This window comes from Carya illinoinensis, chromosome 10 (assembly GCF_018687715.1).
Source record: "Carya illinoinensis cultivar Pawnee chromosome 10, C.illinoinensisPawnee_v1, whole genome shotgun sequence".
NCBI classification, from domain to species: domain Eukaryota; kingdom Viridiplantae; phylum Streptophyta; class Magnoliopsida; order Fagales; family Juglandaceae; genus Carya; species Carya illinoinensis.
Genome location: NC_056761.1, coordinates 8,089,347 through 8,111,850, shown reverse-complemented (window position 1 = coordinate 8,111,850; position 22,504 = coordinate 8,089,347). Strand labels below are relative to the sequence as shown.

At 40.1% G+C, this 22,504-nt stretch overlaps 3 protein-coding genes and 1 long non-coding RNA gene across 4 annotated transcripts; 3 read left to right on the top strand and 1 right to left on the bottom strand.

Annotated features, from left to right (window-relative positions):
• The first annotated feature begins 12,039 nt into the window (after positions 1–12,039).
• On the top strand, positions 12,040–12,552 carry LOC122278377. Its single transcript, XM_043088571.1, has one exon. It carries the CDS (start codon positions 12,040–12,042, stop codon positions 12,550–12,552), a length of 513 nt encoding a protein of 170 aa, XP_042944505.1.
• Positions 12,553–12,585: 33 nt separating this feature from the next.
• LOC122278376 lies at positions 12,586–13,155 on the top strand. Its single transcript, XM_043088570.1, has one exon. It carries the CDS (start codon positions 12,586–12,588, stop codon positions 13,153–13,155), a length of 570 nt encoding a protein of 189 aa, XP_042944504.1.
• Positions 13,156–14,516: 1,361 nt separating this feature from the next.
• Positions 14,517–15,378, bottom strand: LOC122278375 (glutathione S-transferase T3-like). Its single transcript, XM_043088569.1, has 2 exons — positions 14,941–15,378; positions 14,517–14,858 (listed from the first exon to the last, which is right to left on the bottom strand). Exons 1-2 carry the CDS (start codon positions 15,376–15,378, stop codon positions 14,517–14,519), a joined length of 780 nt encoding a protein of 259 aa, XP_042944503.1.
• Positions 15,379–18,250: 2,872 nt separating this feature from the next.
• Positions 18,251–20,677, top strand: LOC122279389. Its single transcript, XR_006229599.1, has 2 exons — positions 18,251–18,988; positions 20,206–20,677. It is a non-coding gene; the product is annotated as an uncharacterized LOC122279389 (long non-coding RNA).
• Positions 20,678–22,504: the final 1,827 nt, after the last annotated feature.

Genomic DNA, 22,504 nt, shown 5'->3' with positions numbered 1-22,504 from the left:
CCATGGGAGTCTTGCAAAAGGAGAACGACAACTTGAGGCAAAGGAACGCCAATTCTCATAATGACGATGTGCTCGCTCACAGTGAGCAAGAAGCACATTACAGGGTTGAAAAGGATGTTGAACGCGAAGAGAAAGAAAGAATGCATGATGAGTTGAAAGAGTTAGCGGGAAAATATGAAGAGATGGCGAAGAAGATGGGCGGTTCTTCTTCAGTGGAAAGTCTGCTCCACCAAACAGACTTGTCGTACAGCGCCCGTATTATGGCTGTACCGCTCCTGCCAAAGTTCAAAGTTCCCCAGATCGATATGTACGATGGGTCCAAGGACCCGATAGACCATCTGGAAAACTTTAAAGCTCACATCACGTTTCACGGTTTCTAAGGAGAGATTGCATGCCGAGCTTTCCCTCTAACCCTGAAAGAGACCGTTCGAGGATGGTTTGGGACCCTTAGACTAAGGTCGATAGATAGTTTTGAGGAACTGGCAAAGCAGTTCTAGACTCAATTCATGCCTAGCCGAAGACGTCGGCGCCCAGCCTCCTACTTGTTAACGGTTAAGCAAAGGGAAGATGAGAATTTAAAAGCCTACTTGGCCCGCTTCAACAAGGAGCGCTTAACGACAAATGACCAAGATGAGAAGATCACTCTGGCCACCCTCTTAAGAGGGGTATGGCCACTCAGTCCTTTCATGGCGGAGTTGGCCCGGAGGACTCCTTCCACCCTCTGGGAGTTTATGGGCAGGGCGGATGATTTTGTCAATGCAGAGGATACTCTGCAGGCCTTGGTGGACCCTTGTAAAGAAGATACTCAGGTCGAGCGAAGAAACAAGTGAGTTGACAAGAAAGGTAATCTTAGTAGGCGAGAAAGAGCGAGGGAAGGGCAATCAGATCGCAACCTCGAATTAGTACACAATAATTTGGGCGTACAGGAAGGAGAAAGAGAAAATGAAAGTCGGCGCCCTGTCAAAATAGAAGGTCTATACTGCAAGTACCATCAGACGAGCTCGCATTAGACTGAGGACTACACTACCATGAGAAAGAGAGTCGCTGAGTTAGCAGGAATCGACGAGTTGGAGTGAATGGTCGTAGAGCGGTCAAAACCTAAAAGGCATTAGGAGGCTAGGCAAAAAGCAAGGTGGAGTTTCAGTCCAGAAAGAAGGCACCAGGCCAATAACCGCCAAGATAGGAGGCCGAGGTCGCCCCCAAAAAACGATCGGAATAGGGCACCTATAGGGAAAATAAAGACCATAGCCAGAGGTTTTGCTGGGGGTGGTATTTCCACATCCAGTCGAAAGGCGTATGCACAAAAGGCAAGATATGAAGAGGTGTTCGTGGCGGATAAAGTACACAAACAACCAAAGCTCGGCAATGAGCGAATGGTGATATCCTTCGACGAGGCGGACAGGGAAGGAATCATATATCCACATGACGATGCTCTGGTGATAACCCTCGTGATAGCTAATTACACTACTAGACGGGTACTAGTAGACAATGGGAGCTCGACTGATATACTGTTCTAGGAGGCGTTTGTCAAAATGGGGATTGATGTTGGAAAACTGAGGCTCTCCCCTACGCCTTTAAAGGGTTTCTCAGGGGATACCATCCAGCCAGTAGGGGCGATCACGCTCCCAGTAACTGCAGGCACGGGGGTCCGAACAGCAACCACAATGACCGACTTCTTAATAGTGAAAGCTCCTTTCTCCTACAATGCTATACTGGGCAGACCGACACTCAACCATTTGAGGGCAGTAACGTTCACCTACCACCTCAAGATGAAGTTCCCAATAGATAGGGCGTGGGACAGGCGAGCAAGCCCTGGCCCAAGAATGTTATGTGCAAGAATTAAAGGTCAAGAAGGAAATCTGCACGGTCGAAGGGCAGGATAGGGCCTTGCCGCCCCATGTGGCGGTAACTTACGAGAGAGATATAGAAGTCAAGGATGACCGGGGTCAACAACATGCAGAAGTCAACGAACCTCTAGAACTCGTGAAGTTGTACGTTGACCGCCCCGGGACAACTACCTGAATCGGGACATAAGTCCCACCAACAAATAAAGAAGCCCTGATAAAGTTGTTAATAGAACACATGGATGTCTTCGCATGGAGTCATTAAGAAATGCCTGGTATAGATAACGACATCATTGAGCATTGCTTAGGTGTGGACCCGTCGCACAAGGCAGTGAGACAGAAGAGGATATCGTTTAGCGCAGAGAAGTATGCTGCCATTAGTAAAGAAGTTGAAGAATTGCTCGTGGCCAGCTTTATCAGAGAGGCCCATTACCCAGAGTGGTTATCCAACGTTGTCATGGTGAAAAAGGTGAATGGGAAGTGGAGAATGTGCGTAGACTTCACAGATTTAAACAAAACTTGCCCGAAAGATAACTTCCTCTTACCATGCATTGACGTCATTGTAAATGCTACAGTGGGGCATCATATGTTGAGTTTCATGGACGCATATTCGGGTTACAACCAGATACGGATGAACGCGGCGGACGAAGAAAAGACATCTTTCATCACAAACTAAGGGCTGTATTGTTACCAGGTCATGCCCTTTGGACTGAAGAATGCAAGGGCGACCTACTAAAGGCTGGTAAACCAGATGTTCAGGGAACAGATTGGGAAATCTATGGAGGTTTATGTGGATGACCTACTAGTAAAAAGCAAAGAGCCCGCCCAGTACCTAGGGGATTTGTGAACGGCGTTTAGGGTCTTACGCCGTTACAAGATGAGGCTAAACCCATTGAAGTGTGCTTTCGGGGTCCAGTCAGGGAAATTCTTGGGTTTCATCATATTGGAAAGAGGAATTGAAGCTTTTCCAGATAAGATAGAGGCCCTAATTAATATGAAACCGCCAAAGAATCTGAACGAGACTTAACGACTGGCGGGTAGACTTGACTCACATAATATACCGGATGTTGCACGACTTCTTCTTCCTTCACAAGGATGGTGGATACAGAGGAGCAGATGCCAGATACTCTTGAATCGAGTTGTTGGCATTTGCCTTGGTAGTGGCGGCTAGAAAGTTCCGTCCTTATTTCCAGGCCCACGCAGTGAAGGTACTGACAGAAGCTCTATTGGCGAAAATACTGAGGAAGCCAGATTGTACAGGGAGGCTGATAGGTTGGTCAATCGAGTTAAGTGAGTTCGATATAGAGTACGAGCCTAGGAAAGCCATAAAAGGGCAAGCAATGGCGGATTTTGTAGCAGAATTCTTAGATTTTCCCCAAGAAGAGGTGATAGCACTGACAGGAATGCCCTAGGTATTGATTATAGAGGAGTTGTCTTGCCGAACAGGCGAAGGCATGGGAATACATTTACCGAACCTCGACAGTCAGGAATGGTATTACATGGTCACACTAGTGTTCAAAGTAATGAACAACGAAGTTGAGTATGAAGCATTGATAGCGGGTTTGTCTGTGGCTGCCCAAATCGGGGCAACCGAAATAGACACTAGGTTGGATTCACAAGTAGTAGTAAATCAAGTTTTGGGCATGTACGCTGCAAAGGGAGAAAAGTTGAAGAAATATCTGGCACGAGTTTGAGAAATACGCAATCTCTTCTCATACTTTGCTATAACTCAGATACCAAGGGCGGACAACGAGGTCGTTGACAGATTGGCATGAGTGGCATCAGGAGGGGAAGAAGTACCCCTACCATGGCCAGTTGAGAGAAGGGTTGTCAAAGTCCCAACTGTGGGTGTCGAAGTAGGAGTTCTGGGGTCAAGTACCCCAGACTGGGCAAACAGTATAGTGGAGTGCTTGGATGGAGGAAAATTGCCGGAAGTAAGAGAAGAGGCAAGAAAGATAAAGAAAAGGGCGGCCAGGTTCCTACTCATCGATGGAATCCTTTATAAAAGAGGTTTCTCTATTCCTTTACTGCGATGCATCTCCTCACAAGAAGCACAGTATGTCCTGGTTGAGATACACTAAAGGATATGTGGAAACCACAATGGGGGAAGAACCTTGGCCAGGAAAGCATTCCGGGTGGGCTATTACTGGCCTAATGCTCTGAGGGACGTGCGGGAGTTCGCTAAGAGGTGTGCAAAATGCTAGACTTACGTGCCTATACCGTATGCCGCTCCGGAGGAATTAGCATCAGTGACAGCACCATGGCCATTTGCCCAGTGGGGAGTAGATCTGGTGGGACTCTTCCCACCAGGAAAAGGTGGTGTTAAATTCATGATAGTCGCCGTCGACCATTTTACAAAATGGGCAGAAGCAAAGCCCTTGGTGACAATCACAGGCAAAGCCGTGACAAAGTTCTTGTAGAAAAATGTCGTCTGTAGGTTTGAGATTCCTCATAGTATTGTAACTGATAATGGGCTCCAGTTCGATTCAAATCACTACAGAGAATGGTGTGAGGAGTTAAGGATCAAGTCAAAGTACTCCTCCCCAGGCCACCCCCAAGCAAATGGTCAAGCTGAGGCGACCAACAAAGCGTTACTCTCAATCCTCAAGGAAAAGGTTGCGGAGAAAAAAGGAGATTGGGCGGACCAGCTGCTAAGGGTACTCTGGGCGTACAGAACTACAACAAAAACTCCAACAGGGGAATCCCCGTTTACGCTGGCTTACGGATGCGAGGTAGTTACAGCAGTGGAAGTATGGCTGCCAACCTACAGAACAAGCCATTTCTCGAGTACTCGGAATGACAAAAAAATAATAGAATACCTCGACTTACTCGAAGAAGAAAGAGAGATAGCCGAGGCTCGTATGTTACAAGAAAAGAGGAAAGCTGCACAGTACTTTAACAAAAGAGTAAGGCCCAGGACCTTTAAAGAGGGCAACCTAGTTTTGAAGAAGAGCGGGGTAACCACCCAAGGCGAGGGAAAAATGGGACCCTGATGGGAAGGTCCTTATCTAGTAGTAGCCAACAACTGGCCTGGATCGTACAGATTGAAAGACAGCGAGGGCAAGGAACTACTGCACCCATGGAACGCGGAGCATTTGAAGAAATTTTATCAATGATTTTTGTAGTACTCTTTGATTTAAAAGTCCCTTATCTTTATTTCTGTCTGAATGTTTGAGGCATCACTATTTATGAATATATTCCGCTTCATTCATTAAAAAATTCTGTACAGAAGAAAGTGTTCCCAGGGGAAAACGTAAGCGCCATGAAAAAAGGGCGTGTAGGTCCTCAGACCACGCCGACCCTAAACACCAAAGACAAGCCTTAGCAACTTGTGGTGCCACGAAAAAAGGGCGCGTAGGTCCTCTGATCATGCAGAACCTAAACACCAAAGGCAAGCCTTAGCAGCTAGTGGTGCCATGAAAAAATGGTGCGTTGGTCCTAAGACCATGCCAACCTTAAACACCAAAAGCAAGTCTTAGTAGCTTGTGGTGCCACGAAAAAAGGGCGCGTAGCTCCTCTGAGCACGCCGACCCTAAACACCAAAGGCAAGCCTTAGTAGCTTGTGGTGCCAGGAAAAAAAGGCGTGTAGGTCCTCAAACCACGCCAACCCTAAACACCAAAGGCAAGCCTTAGCAGCTTGTGGTACCACAAAAAAGGGCGCATAGATCCTCTGACCATCCAACCCTAAACATCAAAGGCAAGCCTTAGCAGCTTGTGGTGCCATGAAAAAAGGGCGTGTAGGTCCTCTGATCACGCAGACCCTAAACACCAAAGGCAAGCCTTAGCAGCTAGTGGTGCCATGAAAAAATGGTGCGTTGGTCCTAAGACCATGCCGACCTTAAACACCAAAAGCAAGTCTTAGCAGCTTGTGGTGCCACGAAAAAAGGGCGCGTAGCTCCTCTGAGCACGCCGACCCTAAACACCAAAAGCAAGCCTTAGTAGCTTGTGGTGCCAGGAAAAAAGGGCAGGTAGGTCCTCAGACCACTCCGATCCTAAACACCAAAGGCAAGCCTTAGTAGTTTGTGATGCCACAAAAAAGGGCGCGTAGGTCCTCTGACCACGCCGACCTTAAACACCAAAGGCAAGCCTTAACAGCTTGTGGTGCCATGAAAAAAGGGCGTGTAGATCCTCTGACCACGCCGACCCTAAACACCAAAGGCAAGTCTTAGCAGCTTGTGGTGCCATGAAAAAAGGGCGCATAGGTCCTCAGACCACGCAGACCTTAAACACCGAAAGCAAGCCTCAGGAGCTTATGGTGCCATTAAAAAGACGCAGAAGCCAAAAACGCTCAACAAAACAAAACAAAGTCCAAAATTACAAGTATTTTACATATATTGAGAAACAATGTTGCTCTTCACAGTCAAATACAAAAATTGGGATTAACAAAATGGGAAGGGGCATTCAAGGGACGTCTTCAGGTGGGAAGGCTCAAGGCACGTTAGCAAAAACGTCAGGCATCTCTTTCCGCCCGAACTCGTCAACCACTCGGAGGGAAGATTCCTCAGGGTAGAACAAATTCTGATCAAGGATCCTAATGTTGGCAGCAGGATCAGCCAGAAGATGGTCCCTTAACCTCCTAATGCCACTGCCATACCCAAAAGCAAAAGCATCATCCCTCGTAGCGGGGACATGGGCCAACTAGTCGCGAAGCCGTGCGACCTCGTCCCAAGAAGCAGTTAGCCCCCCCTCCTTCTTGAACAGACTCTACTGGCTGGCTCCAAGGGCCAAGTTTGCCTCCCGAAGACTCTCCTCGGAGGACCTGCAGCTATCTTGAGAATGGGCTAGGTCTCCACGAAGAGAGGATAATGCCTCATCACGGGTGGCAAGACGAGAGCTTTCAGCCTTAAGACTCTCTCGAGCCTCCAAAAGTTGCAGCCTGACAGAGTCCCTCTCCGAAAGGAGAATTGACGAGGCGAAGTTAGCCTTGGCCTTGGCCTCGTTTGCTATGCGGGCTGCTTCACTCTGCGCTAGGAGTTCAGCCTCGCGTATCTCCAGATCACCCTTCAAAGAGTGGGAGTAGCCCTTAGATTACTCCAGCAGGATTTTCAGCTCCTCCCTGTCCTCAGCTAGAGTAGCCAATTTAACCCTGTCCATTTGCCAACTATCCAAGGCACGTTTGGCTATGTAGCATAGCTGGCGGAGCCCCCTGACCTCTTCCTCGAGTTGGGCATGGTCGGCAACTATCCATGCCGCCAAGTCATTGATCCCCTGAAAAAAAAAAAAAAAAAAAAAAAGTCACCAACATAAAAATAAAACGGGGCAAAGGTATGAAATAAGTGTGTACAAGAAAGGACACAAAATACAATACCTCAGAAAGCCAATTTTTTAGACGATTTGCCATCTGAGCAGTGGCCTCTGCCTGAGAGTGGGCTGATTTTGAAGAACCACCACCACTAGTATCACCCCTCACGATCTTGCCAGGGGCTGAAAGATTTTCTCCCTCGAGCCTCGCAAATGGAGCCATTGTCCTCCCCGATGGGTCAGCCATGCGCAAGAGGGGCAGAGGAGGTGGTGGTTGAGCTAAGTCAGCATCACGAAGGCAGGCTTCTTCCTCCCAAACATTCGCTACTCCTCCTCAAGGAAGGAGTCAGTATCCCCGCCAACAGAGGAGGCATGGGTAGGAGGAAGAGAAAGTCCAGGCCTACTGCCAATGGGTGAGGGGGTTTTTCCCCGAGAGATGGTGTCCGACAAGCTCTCTGGGGAAGTTGGGCGTAAACCAATCTCGCCGCCTGTTTCATTTAGGCGGGGAGGGACGTCCCTTGTGGCGCCTTCTGCCTCATCCACAGGTAAGGCGCTTGGCGTTTCCCCGTGGCCACTGGGGGGCAAGACAGTGGCCGCCTCTGCAGGGGCAATAGTGGTGGAAGGGGGCGACCAAGCTCCCACTGAAGTGATTGAGTCAAGATTGAGGGCCGCAACCACTCTGGCACTTAGCTCGAACTGACTCGCCTGCCCTGCCAACACAGGAAACTCAAAGGCAAGGGCAGATGTTGGGGCGGGCTGTTGTGTCCAAACACGGCTTGGGGGAAGGAAGCCAGGCCAAAAAGGGCCAGGCCGGCTAAACTATCCACGTCTCTTAGGCTGCGAGAACGTGGCGGCGAAAGGGATGGTTGTGGCAAGAAGGGCATAGTGGTACTAGGCGGGGTAGAGCCCTGGCTGTGGCCCTACTCCGAAGATACTGCAAGGACTTCTAGTTAGGGTGACAGGGACTCAGCGGCGGCTAGCTGCAGAGACCCAAAAGAAGGTGTACCCTCCTGCGACACCAAGTCTTGGGCACCCCTTGAGGGTGCCAGAATCTCCTATAGAGCAAAAGAAGGCGGAGAGGAACTTCCAAAGCGAGCTTTCTTTTGACAACTGCCCATTTTGTTTTTCTTCTTGGTCCTCTTCTCTCTCTTCTCGGCGGCCACCTCATTTTCTCCATCGTTCTTCTTTTTGCTCCTTTTTTCCCTCTTCTCGGCGACCTCTCCCTCCTCCTCCTCTTCCAAATGCTTCTTCCGCTTAGAGGGTTCAGATCTCATGATTTTATCAGTGGACTTTGTCACGGGAGGAGGAATGGTGTCTGTAATCAGAAAGTAGCGCCCTTGAACAAAAGACCGGTTGGGGGACTTCAAGAACCGATCAATGTGGGCGGCGGTCAACAAGTTGTCAGTTCAGAGCGCCTCTGGATTAACTTTGGCCCAAGAATCAACTGTTGCAATTCGAGCCAATTCACGACACGACAGGGCCGGCATCTTACGCCATAATTCCTTCTCATCGGGAAGAGGGCGCCAAATCGTTTTAATTGGAAAATCACAGAAAACTTTTTCCGTGCCGGCGTATTCCCAATTTTGGCTGGAGACAAAAAAGAACCTGATGGTCCACGCCTTGGCGTTGGAGTAGCGAGTCTCGTACCGGGCCAACGTCTGCCCATCATCTTTTCTACGGAACCAAAGGACATTGCCCTTGGAGGCTTCCCTTAGGTTATAAAAATACAAAAACTCCCGGGCGGTCAGATCGGGGTAAGGGTCCCCGAGAGACTCCAAAGTCATGAGAAACACAATACAAGCACATAGGTATGTCCTCAATGCGAAAGGATGCATTTGAGAGGGAGCAAGGTTGAGGAGATCCAAAAAGTTACAGAAAGGGAGCCTCAAGCCGTGCTGCAAATGAGAACCAGTGATAGCTACTCTAGGGGCAAAGCCCTCGCTATCACAAACTCCATACTCAGGAAGGCCTAAGACAACAATCTCAGGAATACAATAGTCCTCCCGAATCGTGGGAAGACTTTTCTCTCGGAGACATGAACGCCACAGATACCCAGCGAAGACTGTGCCCTTAGGGATCACAAATGGGTTTTCAGAAACCTTGCCTTCAACGTAAGAAGCCATTAGAAAAAGATAGCAAGAAAAGAGCAAGAAGAGGCAGAGAGCGTAACGGGGAAAAGAGTGAAGAAGCAGAGAACGTAACAAGGGAAGGAATGAGAGACAAGGAAAGGAATGAAGTTTTGAAGGGTAGTGAAATGCGAAAGGCCAAACAAAAATAAAAAGTAACTACGCAAGAAGACTAACCGACACAAGTAAACAGTCTGTTGTCTCTGCCACAATAACGGGAAATGATATCAAATTTACAGTTCTTCGTAGCCAAATCTTTATGGGGGGAAGGAAAGGATACAAAATGTCCAGAGGGTGTAACGGGCCAAAAAATGCAAAAATGCCGTGGGTTGTTTGGGCCCATGACCATGTCTACATAATTTCCAAGTACCCAAGCTCATGCAGTCACACCCAGCACTTTCACAAGCGACAAGATTTCGAAAATAAATTCCATCCGCCAGAAGGCAAATAGAATTGGTGGGATTGCTGGAAGGATCATTCCAACCAGGGAAGGATCATTCCAACCAGGGGGCCATGGAGCACATAAAAAGGGCCCATAATACATTAAACACCAAGAAATCCAGAGTTTGGGCCCAGCATGAGCCCAAAAGTCACGAATGAATGGATAAAAGGAATTCAAAAAGAGACATACATGGCGCCACCTTTAACGAAATGATAAAAAGAACAAGAAGTGATAGGGTTATTCAAAATCCTAAGCCTTGATCTATGTCGATAAATCCTGGATGAGATATGTACAATAAACGAGCCTATATATACAGGTAATATTTAAAGTTTGCGAGAGGATGATTTTTCTAAACTGACTTTAGCATCGGAGTGTTTGCAGGAGAAGTCTCCCTCGAGTTTCCACAAAGAAGAACGGTTGAATTATGGGAAATTAGAAGTGAGACACGTTCCGAACACAAAAATTGTTGAAAATGATGAAAAGATGAAGACAAATTGGCTAAGACTTGCTGTCTTTGTAGATTTTGGCCAGACAAGGACGACCTAAAGGTGGTACTTTAATTATTTTTACCTCCAAATCCAATCTATGAAACTCGTGTTTACGGAACCAGAAGTTGAGATTTCTTTACCAAAATTTTATTTTCTAGAGTGGAGCAAAGGAAATAATAATTAAAAAAAAATCATAAATGAAATAACAGAGTTCCTGCTTGGAAAGAAAGGACCCTCTAATTTGGATTAATTTCATTATATAATCTCTCTCTCTCTCTCTCTCTCTTTTTCTTTTAATTTTTTGAATTAATTTATATTTTAATTTATGTTATAAATTTGAATTAATTTAAAATAAAATATAATTATATAACATTGGATATGAAAAGATATTACAAATATCAAAAAGTACGAGAATATTATTAATAATTAGAAAAAATATTTAAAATTAATAAAGAAGATTAAAAAGTCTAATATTTAAATAATATAAAAAATAGATAAATTTATATATAATATATTATAAAAATTAAAAAATTAAAAAATAAAACTTAACGATATATTTTAAAGAATAGAAATTATTGGGAATGTTTTGAAAAAAATCTTCTTGCAAGCAGAGTTTGCGCACTAATTTACGTACCGATATTGATTTGTAAGATATATGTTTGATGAAATGATATGAATTGAAGATGAAAATAATTTTTATGAGATAAGAAATTTTCTTCTTCTCTCAAAAAATTTTTTTTTTATTTTTTTAAATAAAAAAATATCAGTACCCCAATTAGTGCATAAAGCTCTGCTTGTACCTAATAAAACTTGAATACTTTTAAAAAAAATCTAGTTGTAAATATAATTATGTACAAATATGTGTATTAATTTAATATGATCGGTAAAAAAGATAGATTTTATTAAAAATAATTTAAATTTAAATTTTAAATATAAAAAAATTAATATTAATGCATAAATCATTAAGAAAGTGTCGCAAAACTCATACTTTTATGTCTATTTTGTCTTCCAAACTCAGCAATATTTTTCACACATAACGACATTGATCCATCCACTACTGGCACTACGTACTCAGTACGTCTGATTAATTCAAAAGTATTCAAAGCGTGGAAATTGGAAAAGGTGAAACCCGTCAATCATTCAAAGATGGAAGTATAAGAGCATTGGCATTGACTTCATTAAAATCATTTTTAAATTTTGATGAAAAGTACATATTTTTCATAATTCTAAAATCTTGCTATCCATAATTCCATATTGGATCAGCCATTAGATTCATCAAAATAATAATATAATATTATATTTTTAATAATAATTTTTTTTTCATATTTTGCAATTAAACCTACTATATGTACATTAATAATTTAATTTGATATTTAAATTATTGATTTACAAGAACTAATTTTTTTTCTCAACCTAATTACCAACAAACACATTTTGCCAATCCTTCTTCTACCTAACAATCAAATATATAATAATTTAAGGAACAACAAACACATATATAATTTGTTCATCCAAGATAAAATATTACTTTTGAAACTAACTACAAACCACCCTTCTTCTCTACCTAAACTTTACATCTATAATTCTATCCTTGGTCAAACACATTCATTCTATCATACACAATACCCAACATTCATATCCATAATTCTTCAAACCAACTTGTAGTTATAGCTAACCGTCATTCCTTTGCCAAGTTTTTTAGATGTAGCTAATAGTCTTGGATTAAACCCTATAAATATATCCATTCTTGAACTACTTCCCACTCATCAAAAACCAATATTTCTTCTTCTAATTCTTAGCATTTTTTTTTCTCTTATTTCCTTATGGAACCCTATAGCAATACTCTTTATATGTTAGATGAAGATTATTTCGATCATGAGGATCTTATGACAGAAGCAATGGCCGTACATAGACAACGACGTGCAACTCTCGGAGCATCTTCTTCACGTCGTCCTAATTCTCAACCTCGTATGTTCATCCAACGCAATCCATTGGAAGGTCATGAACGCCTTTGGAAGGATTACTTTGCTCAACTGCCAATATATCTGCCAAACGTTTTTAGGAGGCGATTTCGAATGAATCGTGATCTTTTTTTACGTATACATTCTGCAGTTGTCACTCATGATGATTATTTTGTCCAAAAGAAAGATGTCAGTAGTAGGCTTGGATTGTCTTCCCTTCAAAAGATGACTGCGGCAATTAGGATGCTCGAATATGGGGTAACAACAGATCTTATGGATGAGTATGTAAGAATTGGAGAAAGTACTGCACGGTTGAGTATGAAGAAATTTGTAAAGGCGATTGTGTCAATCTTGAGGTCTCCAACCAGCAATGTTATAGCAAGGTTACTAGAAGTTGGACAAAGGTGTGGATTTCCAGGAATGTTGGGTAGCATTGATTGCATGCACTGAAAATGGAAGAATTGTCCTAGTGCTTGAAAAGGTATGTACTCTGGTCACGTAAATGAACCAACTATTATTTTGGAAGCTATTGCCTCTTATGATCTTTGGATATGGCATGCTTTTTTTGGTTTACCTGGGTCTCATAACGACATCAACGTACTTGATCGATCTTCTGTTTTTGCTGCATTGGCCGAAGGTCGTGGTCCTCCATGCAACTATACTATCAATGGTCACGAGTACACAATGGGATATTATCTTGCTGATGGTATATATCTTTCGTGGGCAACATTAGTAAAAACAATTCCTGCTCCACATGGGAAAAAGAAAAAGCATTTTGCTGCTTGCCAGGAGTCTGCAAGGAAAGATGTCGAATGCGCGTTCGGACTACTCCAATCTAGATTTGCAATTGTGCGTGGACCTGCAAGGTATTTCCAACCTGAAATTCTAAAAGATATTATGTACGCATGCATTATCTTGCACAATATGATTGTGGAAGATGAACGTCATCTATATCTCGGGGCTGACCAATTCAATTATGAAGCCAATGATGATACTCCATCCGAGCCAATTTCACGCGATAATATACCTGAATTCATGGAGTTCATTGCCTAACATCATCGTATTAGAGATAGAGGCACTCATTTTCAACTCCAAGCCGACCTTATCGAGCACTTATGGAATATGCATGGCCGAGCATAATATGGATTTCTTGAATAGCCAACGTCATCTTTGTTGGTATATTGTAGTGCTCATTAAAATTCAATTTTTTTTTTTTTTTTTTTTTTTTATGACTTCCTTTTTATTATTTTAATGTTGAGAACCTATCACTAGTTTGTTTAATTGAAGGTAGTATCACTTGTTCCTTTTATTAACTTATATGGATATATATATTTATATTGAAGCCAGTATATATTGTACATTTTATTACCTTTTTTTGGATATATATATATATATTTATATTGAACGTCATCTATATATTAGTGAGTATAATTAACTTTTTTTGGATATATATATATATATTTATAAAGAAGGCAGTATATAAATTGTGCCTCTTATTAACTGTAATGGATATATTTATATTTATATCCATTGAAGGCAGTTGCACGATATGTTTTTTTTGGATATAAATATGAGACATACAGCTGCAACATCTTCTTAAATAGAAATACAAATTCAGTGGATTAAAAGCTACACATCTCGTATAAAACCAGCTTCTTAAAAGCTGGATTTATCTCTACACAACTTTACAAATTCAGATTCTAAAACTGGTACACAATATCACCCATACATCTCGTATGGATCTAATAAAACCTACAAACTATACTATTGATCTAAACTATACAGCAGCAACATTTGGAGCCAATAAAACCTACACAAATTCAGCTGCATGACATAAAAAATACAGCCTCAAAATAGGAAAAAACAGCCACATAACAACATACAAAATCAAATCAGCCTAACTAAATGACACCATAAACAACTACTATTATCATTTTTTTGTCCACAAACAGATCCAACAGACAAGTTTAAGAATACAACCTCCATTCACCAAATACTTCCAGCAAATACAAGTTGCATCACATACAAACAGATCCACAACCACTTCCAAAAAATGGGTACTTCACAGATTTTCTATCCACAAAACCAAGTCTAAAAACTAAACTAACATTCAGAAATTCCAAAGTATTTCCATTCAAAAAAATAGAAAGTCATCCATTCATAGTGGCTGCCCAGCCACATGCTTCATTATGAAGTCTTGTGGCTAAGCAGCCACTACAAGCTGGAAATGCATAGGTCGTTTGGATATACCATCTTCATCACTCATTGACTCTTCCCAAATTTTTTTTCTGAATTTTACGGAAGTAGGCTTGCTGCATGGCATTCATACCAGAAAGATCCTTGCCCATCATCTCAGCATCAAACTTTCTTTTATCAAGATCCAGTTGTGCACCTCTATCGCGATCAGCCTTCGTCTACCATTCTCTTCTCTCCGTCATGAACAATCGTCTATCCTCGGTCATTGCTCCTAATGCCGTGTTGAACTCAACATCAGATTGTTCTTGTGCATTCCGCTTCTTCAAGCTTTCCTTTTCAGCCTTTTTTCCAGCAGGCCTTTCAACATTTTCCTCCACAACATCGCCCAAAACTTCACTTGACTGCTCATTGGAAGGCTGTCTATCGACAGGCTTTCTCCTCGTATTCAGCGTACTCATGTGTTGATGCCATTTGGGTTGGTGCCTCAAAAGATTCCAAGAATGCTCTAATGTAAAGTTCCCTCGTTCCATCTCTTTGTACAATATCTTTACTCTTTCAATCTGAAAATTTTTTTAAGAAATATTGTCAGCTTCTTAAATCTTACATAAATAGACCACATTATTAAAGGAAAATAGTACATACCTTATCTTGCTCGGTCGCACCACTCGGGTGCAATGACTCAACTTGTGCTAGATATGCACAAAACTTATTTGTGCATTTTTGAATCATGGACCAACGATTGATCAATGACCCCACCGAACGGTTCACATTATGTGATTTCTTATATTCGTGGTAAAAATTAGAAATTCGCTCCCACATTTGAGTGGATTTCTGATCAGTTCTCCGGATGGCATCAATACTAATGTTCAGCCAACCAGAGACAAGTACGTAATCCTCCTCAACAGTGAAAGAAGCTCCTCTTTGAACTTTTTTTGTTGGAGGCCTCTTTTCACCGTGAAGGGGAGTTGGGCTGACCAAAGTATTAGAATGGGGTGTGAATGTTGGAGTGGTAATAGGACCTTCTCCTCCATTTTGTAAGAGAGTGGTGAAGAATGGGTCCTCCTCCAAAAGATTGTCCATCCTTTAAAAATTACAATTTTTAAGTTGTCAGACACAACCAAATTCATCACAATAAACAAGGCATGGAATTCAAAAATGACTGCAATTGAAAAATATAATAGCTAAACAAGACAAAACAGTTTACAGAAAAACTGTATAACAAAATCAGAAAATTCGTATAAATAAATGTTGGCAAAACAGATAAAAAAAAAAGAACAAAAACAGAAAAACAGCAGCACATACAACGTATTTTGCATTAAACAAGGTCCAGCAAGACAGTTTACAGCAAAACAGTATAAAAAAATAGAAAAACAGTATATCCACAAGCACTTATTTAAGGCCTATCAAATTCAGGTCATATATGGAAACCAAGTTTTTCATAGACAAAAAAACAGTATAAAAATTCAGCTTACAATTTAATTGAATATGAGACTGTAATTTATTAGTGAGTATAAAACTCCAATATTGCTGTGTGAATAACCTACTGTTCTCCTTGCAAACAAGCAACATTTTTGGGTTTGCTTTGTTTCAGTAAGAGTTCTGTAATCTAAAGATATTCCTCAATTTTAAAATTTGAAATTTGAAATTCAAATTAAGAAAGAAAATTTTGAAAACCTTCTCTGTATTTATTAAGGAATGGAATAACATACTCTATCATACAGGGGATTAACAAAAACCTCAAACAAGAACTTCCAAGCTCGAATAGTGCAACTAAAAACAAAACAATTGGAAGACTCCATCAATTTTTTAATGGAAGAATCAGTTGAGGAAGCGCAACTTCTAAAAGCTTATTAGGGGAAGTGCTTTCACACAATATTACAAAAGCTTATTAGGAACCTCTAAGTTCTAAAACAGTAGATCCACAAGCAATTTTCCAAATGGGTTCTTACAAAAATAGTAGATCCACAAGCACTTTTCCAAATGGGTCCTTACAATTTAATCAACCTCTTTGAACTAACATATTGGATGCTTTATACTAATCATGCATCATGGCATTCTTTACATTACCAACCTCACCAAGTTTTAAAAATAGATGCTGCATGTCATTGTTCATGAGGAAAAACTCCAAACACAAACAAGAACAAACCAAATTCTTCCAAACAAACACAAACAAGAACACAAGCATGTCATTCTTTACATTATCAAATAATAGTGTCCAATTCAAATCAGTTACATCCAATTGATCTGCATGTTGGATGTAGTTTCCAATAGTAACAAACCAAAGATGATAGTCAAATCTACCCACTCACACACAAGAACAAAAGACTCAAAAATATTCATCAATGGGAAAAATAAAAATTTATGAACAACAAACTCAACAGTATCACTTGCTCATCATCCCGAAGCAAATATACCAACAAACACATAACCATATTCATCAATTGCTAGGGAAGAAATCCATGTAACCGAGTGCATATAAAACCAATTCACACACAGCCACACAAATCTTCCTATAGGCAACAATACATTACAGATCCAACAACTACAATACCAGAATGAGTGTGGTTGCTTGAGCCAAAGGGACTGATTGCACCTTAGAAAATCTGCAAGAAATTCACAAAATCAATGACCCAACATCAGTCGAATGCTCAATGGTAACCATTTATTTTTTCCACCCAAACATCCGAAAGCAAAAGCCCCAATCGGGGCTGAATGGAAATCACAAACCGATCGAAGATTAGGGTTGCAGGAGAAAAGCAATAAGCCGAACCTGAAATCGGATGCCTTCCGCATGAATCTGATCTGCTTGAAACTGGTAGAAGAAACCCCCGAATGATTCTGCACCAAGAATCCAAGGAAGAATCAAAAAAAGCTTAAAAACGAGAGAAAGGGAGAAAGTGGGAGAGAAAACAAACCGGCTTCCTTTGGAGAAGAAGCTCGTGTAGAGCCGAGTGTTCTGCTTGTTGAAGAATCGAACTGCTGCGAAGAATCGAAGTGTAGAGCCGAAGGGATTGAGAGAAATGAAAATGAGAGAAATGGGGAGAGAAAACGCAGGGAGGCAATGGGGAGAGAGGGAAACGAAAATTGACCGGTAGATAAATAAAATAGAGTAAAATAATATGAAGATGAGTGCACAATAGCACTTCAAATATGAAAGACCGGGTGCATTTACTGTAGGTCAAAGTTACCCATTTCTGGGTTTGACTAATCCAATGCAGCCTTTTTTTCATATATTCATCTATTTTACATTTGGCTTGACTTTTGATGAAGCCAATGCCAATGCTCCAAAAAGGTAGCAGTCATGCTTATTTCCAAAACCCTCACCAATATTAAAGCTGCTCATGATCGTGATCGTGATCGTGATGTCTTTAAAAACTAGTATTTGTCGAGGAGAGAGAGGATAAAAGTATTATTCTAAAACAATTTGTTTACATTATATAATAAAATAATATTATTTTAAATTTTATTTTTATTTTTAATTTGAATGAATATAATAAATATATTTTTATATTTTAAATTGCATATAAATTATGAAGTTGCAAGTCTACTTAACCGAGTCAATTTACACGTTTCGTTAAGAAAAATAATAAACTTACTTTTTATTAACAAATTGTATACAATTATTAAAAAAATAATATTATTTTAAATTTTATTGATGATTTAATGTGTTTAAATATAATAAAAATATATTATTATATTTAAAATTATTTATAAATTATAAACGAGTTAGTAGTATATTTTACTCATTTGTTAATGCCATAGGCCTACCCAATGGACCTGCACTTTCTGATTGTCCCTGCATGTCTTTTCTGCTTTTGGCGAATTTTTGTTCATCTTTCCATCAACAGCCGCCACACAAGGGCCTTGCTAAGTGACTCCAGTTGCCTCGCATTCTTTCCGAATGCGTGACCCTATCTAACTCTTCCCATGGGTGACGATGAGAGTTGCGTGCCACCTTCAGGGTGCGTGCAGGCTAGCTCGCACATGCCATCATCCTATATATCCTAATTAAATAGCATTGATTGCAACTTTTGAGGCCTCTCTATTTTTTTATTTGTGATTCAAAAACCTTCCACACTATATACTTCTTTTTTTTTTATTTTTTTTAAATTTATTTTTTTAAACTAATTAAATTTTTTTACTCGTTATTTATATACTAAATATTTGATAAAATAAAAAATTAAAAAAAATTTAAAAATATATAATGCATAGTGTATAGAATTATGTTTAAAATTTTTCTTTAGAAAAAAATCTTAGTAGGCAAGCAGCCGGGACACGCCTTACATGACAAGATTTTTTTTTCCCCTCCTAGGCCCTATCGATTATTCCTCTCTCAATTTGAAATTATTCATTAAGCTTGAACCCCGTATCATTTACCCCACCCCCCGCGTTGCCAACCTCTCCCCACTCGCATCGCATCCTCTCCCCAACCCCCACCCCCCGCAAACCGATTCTTGCCTCGCATGCCCCCCTCCCCTCGAAGCCCTTAATTGAATTCCCTTCCCTTTCCGAAGCCCCCTTAGTTCCCTCAGTCTACTGAAGCCCTCGACGCATGTACCTAGCCCTCACCTCACCGACGCCCTCAACGCTGAAACTTAGCCCTCACGGATGCCCTCAACGCTGAAACCTAGCCTTTAGTCCACCAAAGCCCTTAGTGAGATTTTTGACGCTGCAATTTCGACTTCTGCAGGTGAGATTAGAACATTTCTTATTCTTCTTCTACGAGATTTCATCTTCTTCTTATCTGCAGTTTCAACACACTTAGCTGTTTGGATCTATGCTCCTATGAGAGTTGTTTCTATTTTGATTTCTATTATTTGAATGGCGAATAGAGAAAACTCATTTTTCATACTTTGTGTGGAGATGTGTTTGTTATTGCTGTCCATACTAGGACTTAGGTCGCCAAGATCACGGCAATAATATAGACAATTGATAGTGTAGTGTGGTAATTATATTGATAAACTCTTTCGTTGTGTCTGTGTAATGATCCATTGCGTGTTTTATGTGGTGCATGCTAGGCCACATATAAAAGAAGATTTGGTTTATCTATTGAAACTTGGAATTACAACTTCAGTGGAAGACTAAAATCTCTGGTAGGTAATTCATGCTGGAGATAATCTCCTCCAGCCTGACCTTGTTTTACTACCCCTTGATAATTAACTGCTTTCTTTTCTAACTTATTTATATGTTTCAAAATGTCAACCCACATTACAAGTAGACATGTCTTTCTATACTAAGTATGTGTCCTCCCTCAGTTAACAAATACTTAGATCTACACTAAAATTCCATTTTCTACCAGTCGATGGAACTCTACAGAAATTTCTTATCAAAAGAGGATTTTTAATATGCTTAGATATTTTGTGGCCTTGTAATGGCCCGTATCTGGTATTCAACATATGTTTTTAGAAGATTTTAGTGAGATGGAATTTTCCGAGGTGAACCACTTTGGTCACAAGCCAACTTATGATTATATATTCTTATGTTTATAGTTAAGGCATTGATGGGAGGAAAAACAACAAAACTTGGAAAAGTTTGAGTTTTTACCAGTTGAAAGTTAATAAATACAAAAGTTGTCATATATTTTTAGATGAAATGAAGCAGGTGTTGCATTATTATACGTGTGGAAGTAATAGTGAAATTGGAAATAGTTTCTCTCCACATGTTTGCATGTACATTTGGTAGTTCGGGCATAATAAAGTAGATCATTAGAAGTTGGTTGATATTGGTCGGTAATTTCTTGGTCCATCTGATTTTACAGTTGCTTCTCCCAGGAATCTTTTTAGAAAACCAATCTTGCAAAAGAACATGCAAACATAGAACAAAATAATTGCCGTCTAAATTTTAGCAAGTATTTTTTAGGTGAATTGATCAACATACTAACAAATAAATTCCTCCTGGATTTTGTAGGTAGCTACGACGACTTGCTTCATTTCAAGCAATGCATTTGCAAAGCACTTGGCAGGAAAGTCTGGGTCAGGGATGATATCGTTTTCAACTAAATTTAAAAGGATCATGGTGAAAAAATTGGGGGGAGATGTTTGGGGTGGGGGTGGGGGGTGGAGGACATCTATTCGAGCTGCAAGTGTGTCAGGATAAGTTGTTGCAAATGAGGATATTACTTATTTTGTTGAAAAGTTTAAGGAAAATAGCATCGGAATGGAACACTTTATTTTGTAGTATTGTTCTTGCATATTGCAGTTCATTCAAGTCACTCTCATATTTTTGAGTTCATGTGGTTGATATTTTTATAGAAAACAACCTACTTTGAAAATGTAGATTGTGTTTTCTACAGTTGTATTTGGATTATTCCATTAAATGGTTGCGATTTACATATCAAATTTTTGTTAATGGAAAACCTTTATTTAGTTTTCTTCTGCCACTCGCCTATTTAACTTGTTTCATTTTTGTAATGCAATGTTTAGTCAAGTGGATCCCTTCTTCACTCATGAATTAACCATTTTCAAAATGTCAGCAACTAGACCATTAACAACAATTTATTTGGACATATGGCAAAAGGTTCTGGTTCAAATGCCAATATGGTCTCACTGATATATGCCTTGACAGCTTTGTCCTCACCAAAACAAACTGCAATGTGAGAAGTGGTAGTCAATCCATGAATATAATGTAAATAGAAACAAACCATGAGTGAATAAAGTGTTGGTTTTACAGAAACAAACCATCTTTAAGAAAATATTATATTGTACTTTACATATCAAATTACATATCTGGTTTACCTCCTTTACAAACAAGAAAATATTACACTTCCAGAAATATTACACTTAAAGAAAATAAATCCTGCGTGACAATTTCTGGTTTACCCTCTAATTTACACTTAAAGAAAATATTACCCCATTTACATATCAGATTACACTTCAAGAAAATATTACACTTCTATTCTCATATCTGGTTTATTCCATTTACAAACTCATTGCACAAAATTACATTAAAAAACAAACACAAGTCACGCTCATAGACAAGCAACACCAAGTCAACTGATTTCACAAACACATACATTTAATGTCTGTCCAGTCATCCTTCGTGTATACTGAAAGCATCAATCCTCTGCATGCCCATATTTGATTTCACAAATACATATACGCATAATGCACGCCCATATCCATTTTATACCGGTACCAATAATGCAAAAGTCAAATAACTAAACTTAACACCAACTAACAGCTTAAAACAATCAAATAAAAATATTATTATTTATACCTATACCAACAAAGGAAAAAGAATACGCATAAATTAATTACAATGGTCAGAGACTTAGAATAGGGAAGGCCAAGAGGAAGACATGGGTCTTCTAGTGCTGGACCTATCCACAATTTCTAGAGCCACTGATATTACTAGCAGAGGAGATTATAGGCTATAGCATTCATATTACTAGCAGCATCTTAAATGATCCTACTACCATATTTCAACAATGAACTTCCAGAATGATGTTAAAAGGCAAACAAAGATAAGTGCCTCCTCCATTGCCAATCTGATACTGGAGAAAATTTGGGGAAAAAAAACTTGGCACAAAAAAGAATGGCCTTGCTTCAAAAAAATAAGTTCACAAAATAAAGAAGCGTGCAAAGAACCACCTCACAGCGTCAAACTCGATCAATAGCAGGGCATAGCTAAAAATGTATATAATTAATCTATAAATGTGATCTCATCGGCATTCCAAGAAGCTGGCTCAGCTGCAGAGTTGCTTGGTTGAGCATCATCTTGGCCAATGCCATCATTTCCATCACCACCATTACTATCAACATGAACTTCTTGAAATTCGGACAGATCAATCTCACTAGACTCCAAACTGCATGGCAAAGCAATTAACGTTATGGCCATTACAAATACTATGCTATTATGGATCCTTCCCCATCTATTTGGTAGCACAGATATGCTATTATGCATAATTCAAAAGCTATCAACATATTATGTTAAATGGTCACTAACACGTTTAAAAGAACAAAAGGAGGAGTTCAGATTCTATATTGTTATTGGCAGAAGCCCAAGAAATAAACTTACTCACTTATTAGTAGTAATAGAAACCAAACCATAAGCATGCATCAAAATCTGAATATGAAAATTAAGTACAAATTTATTTATAAGAAACATAAATTGCATGAACCGATTATTTACAGTAACTCATGGTTCAAAATTAACATCTTGAAGATATAACATGATATACAATAACAAAGGATTGGAGATTTATATA

Coding starts and splice junctions, on each gene's coding strand:
- LOC122278375 (XM_043088569.1), bottom strand. CDS start 15,378: ATGGACAATCTTTTGGAGGAGGACCCATTCTTCACCACTCTCTTACAA. Junction 14,859..14,940: donor GTGCGACCGAGCAAGATAAG/GTATGTACTATT, acceptor AAAAATTTTCAG/ATTGAAAGAGTAAAGATATT.
- LOC122278377 (XM_043088571.1), top strand. CDS start 12,040: ATGGCCGTACATAGACAACGACGTGCAACTCTCGGAGCATCTTCTTCA.
- LOC122278376 (XM_043088570.1), top strand. CDS start 12,586: ATGTACTCTGGTCACGTAAATGAACCAACTATTATTTTGGAAGCTATT.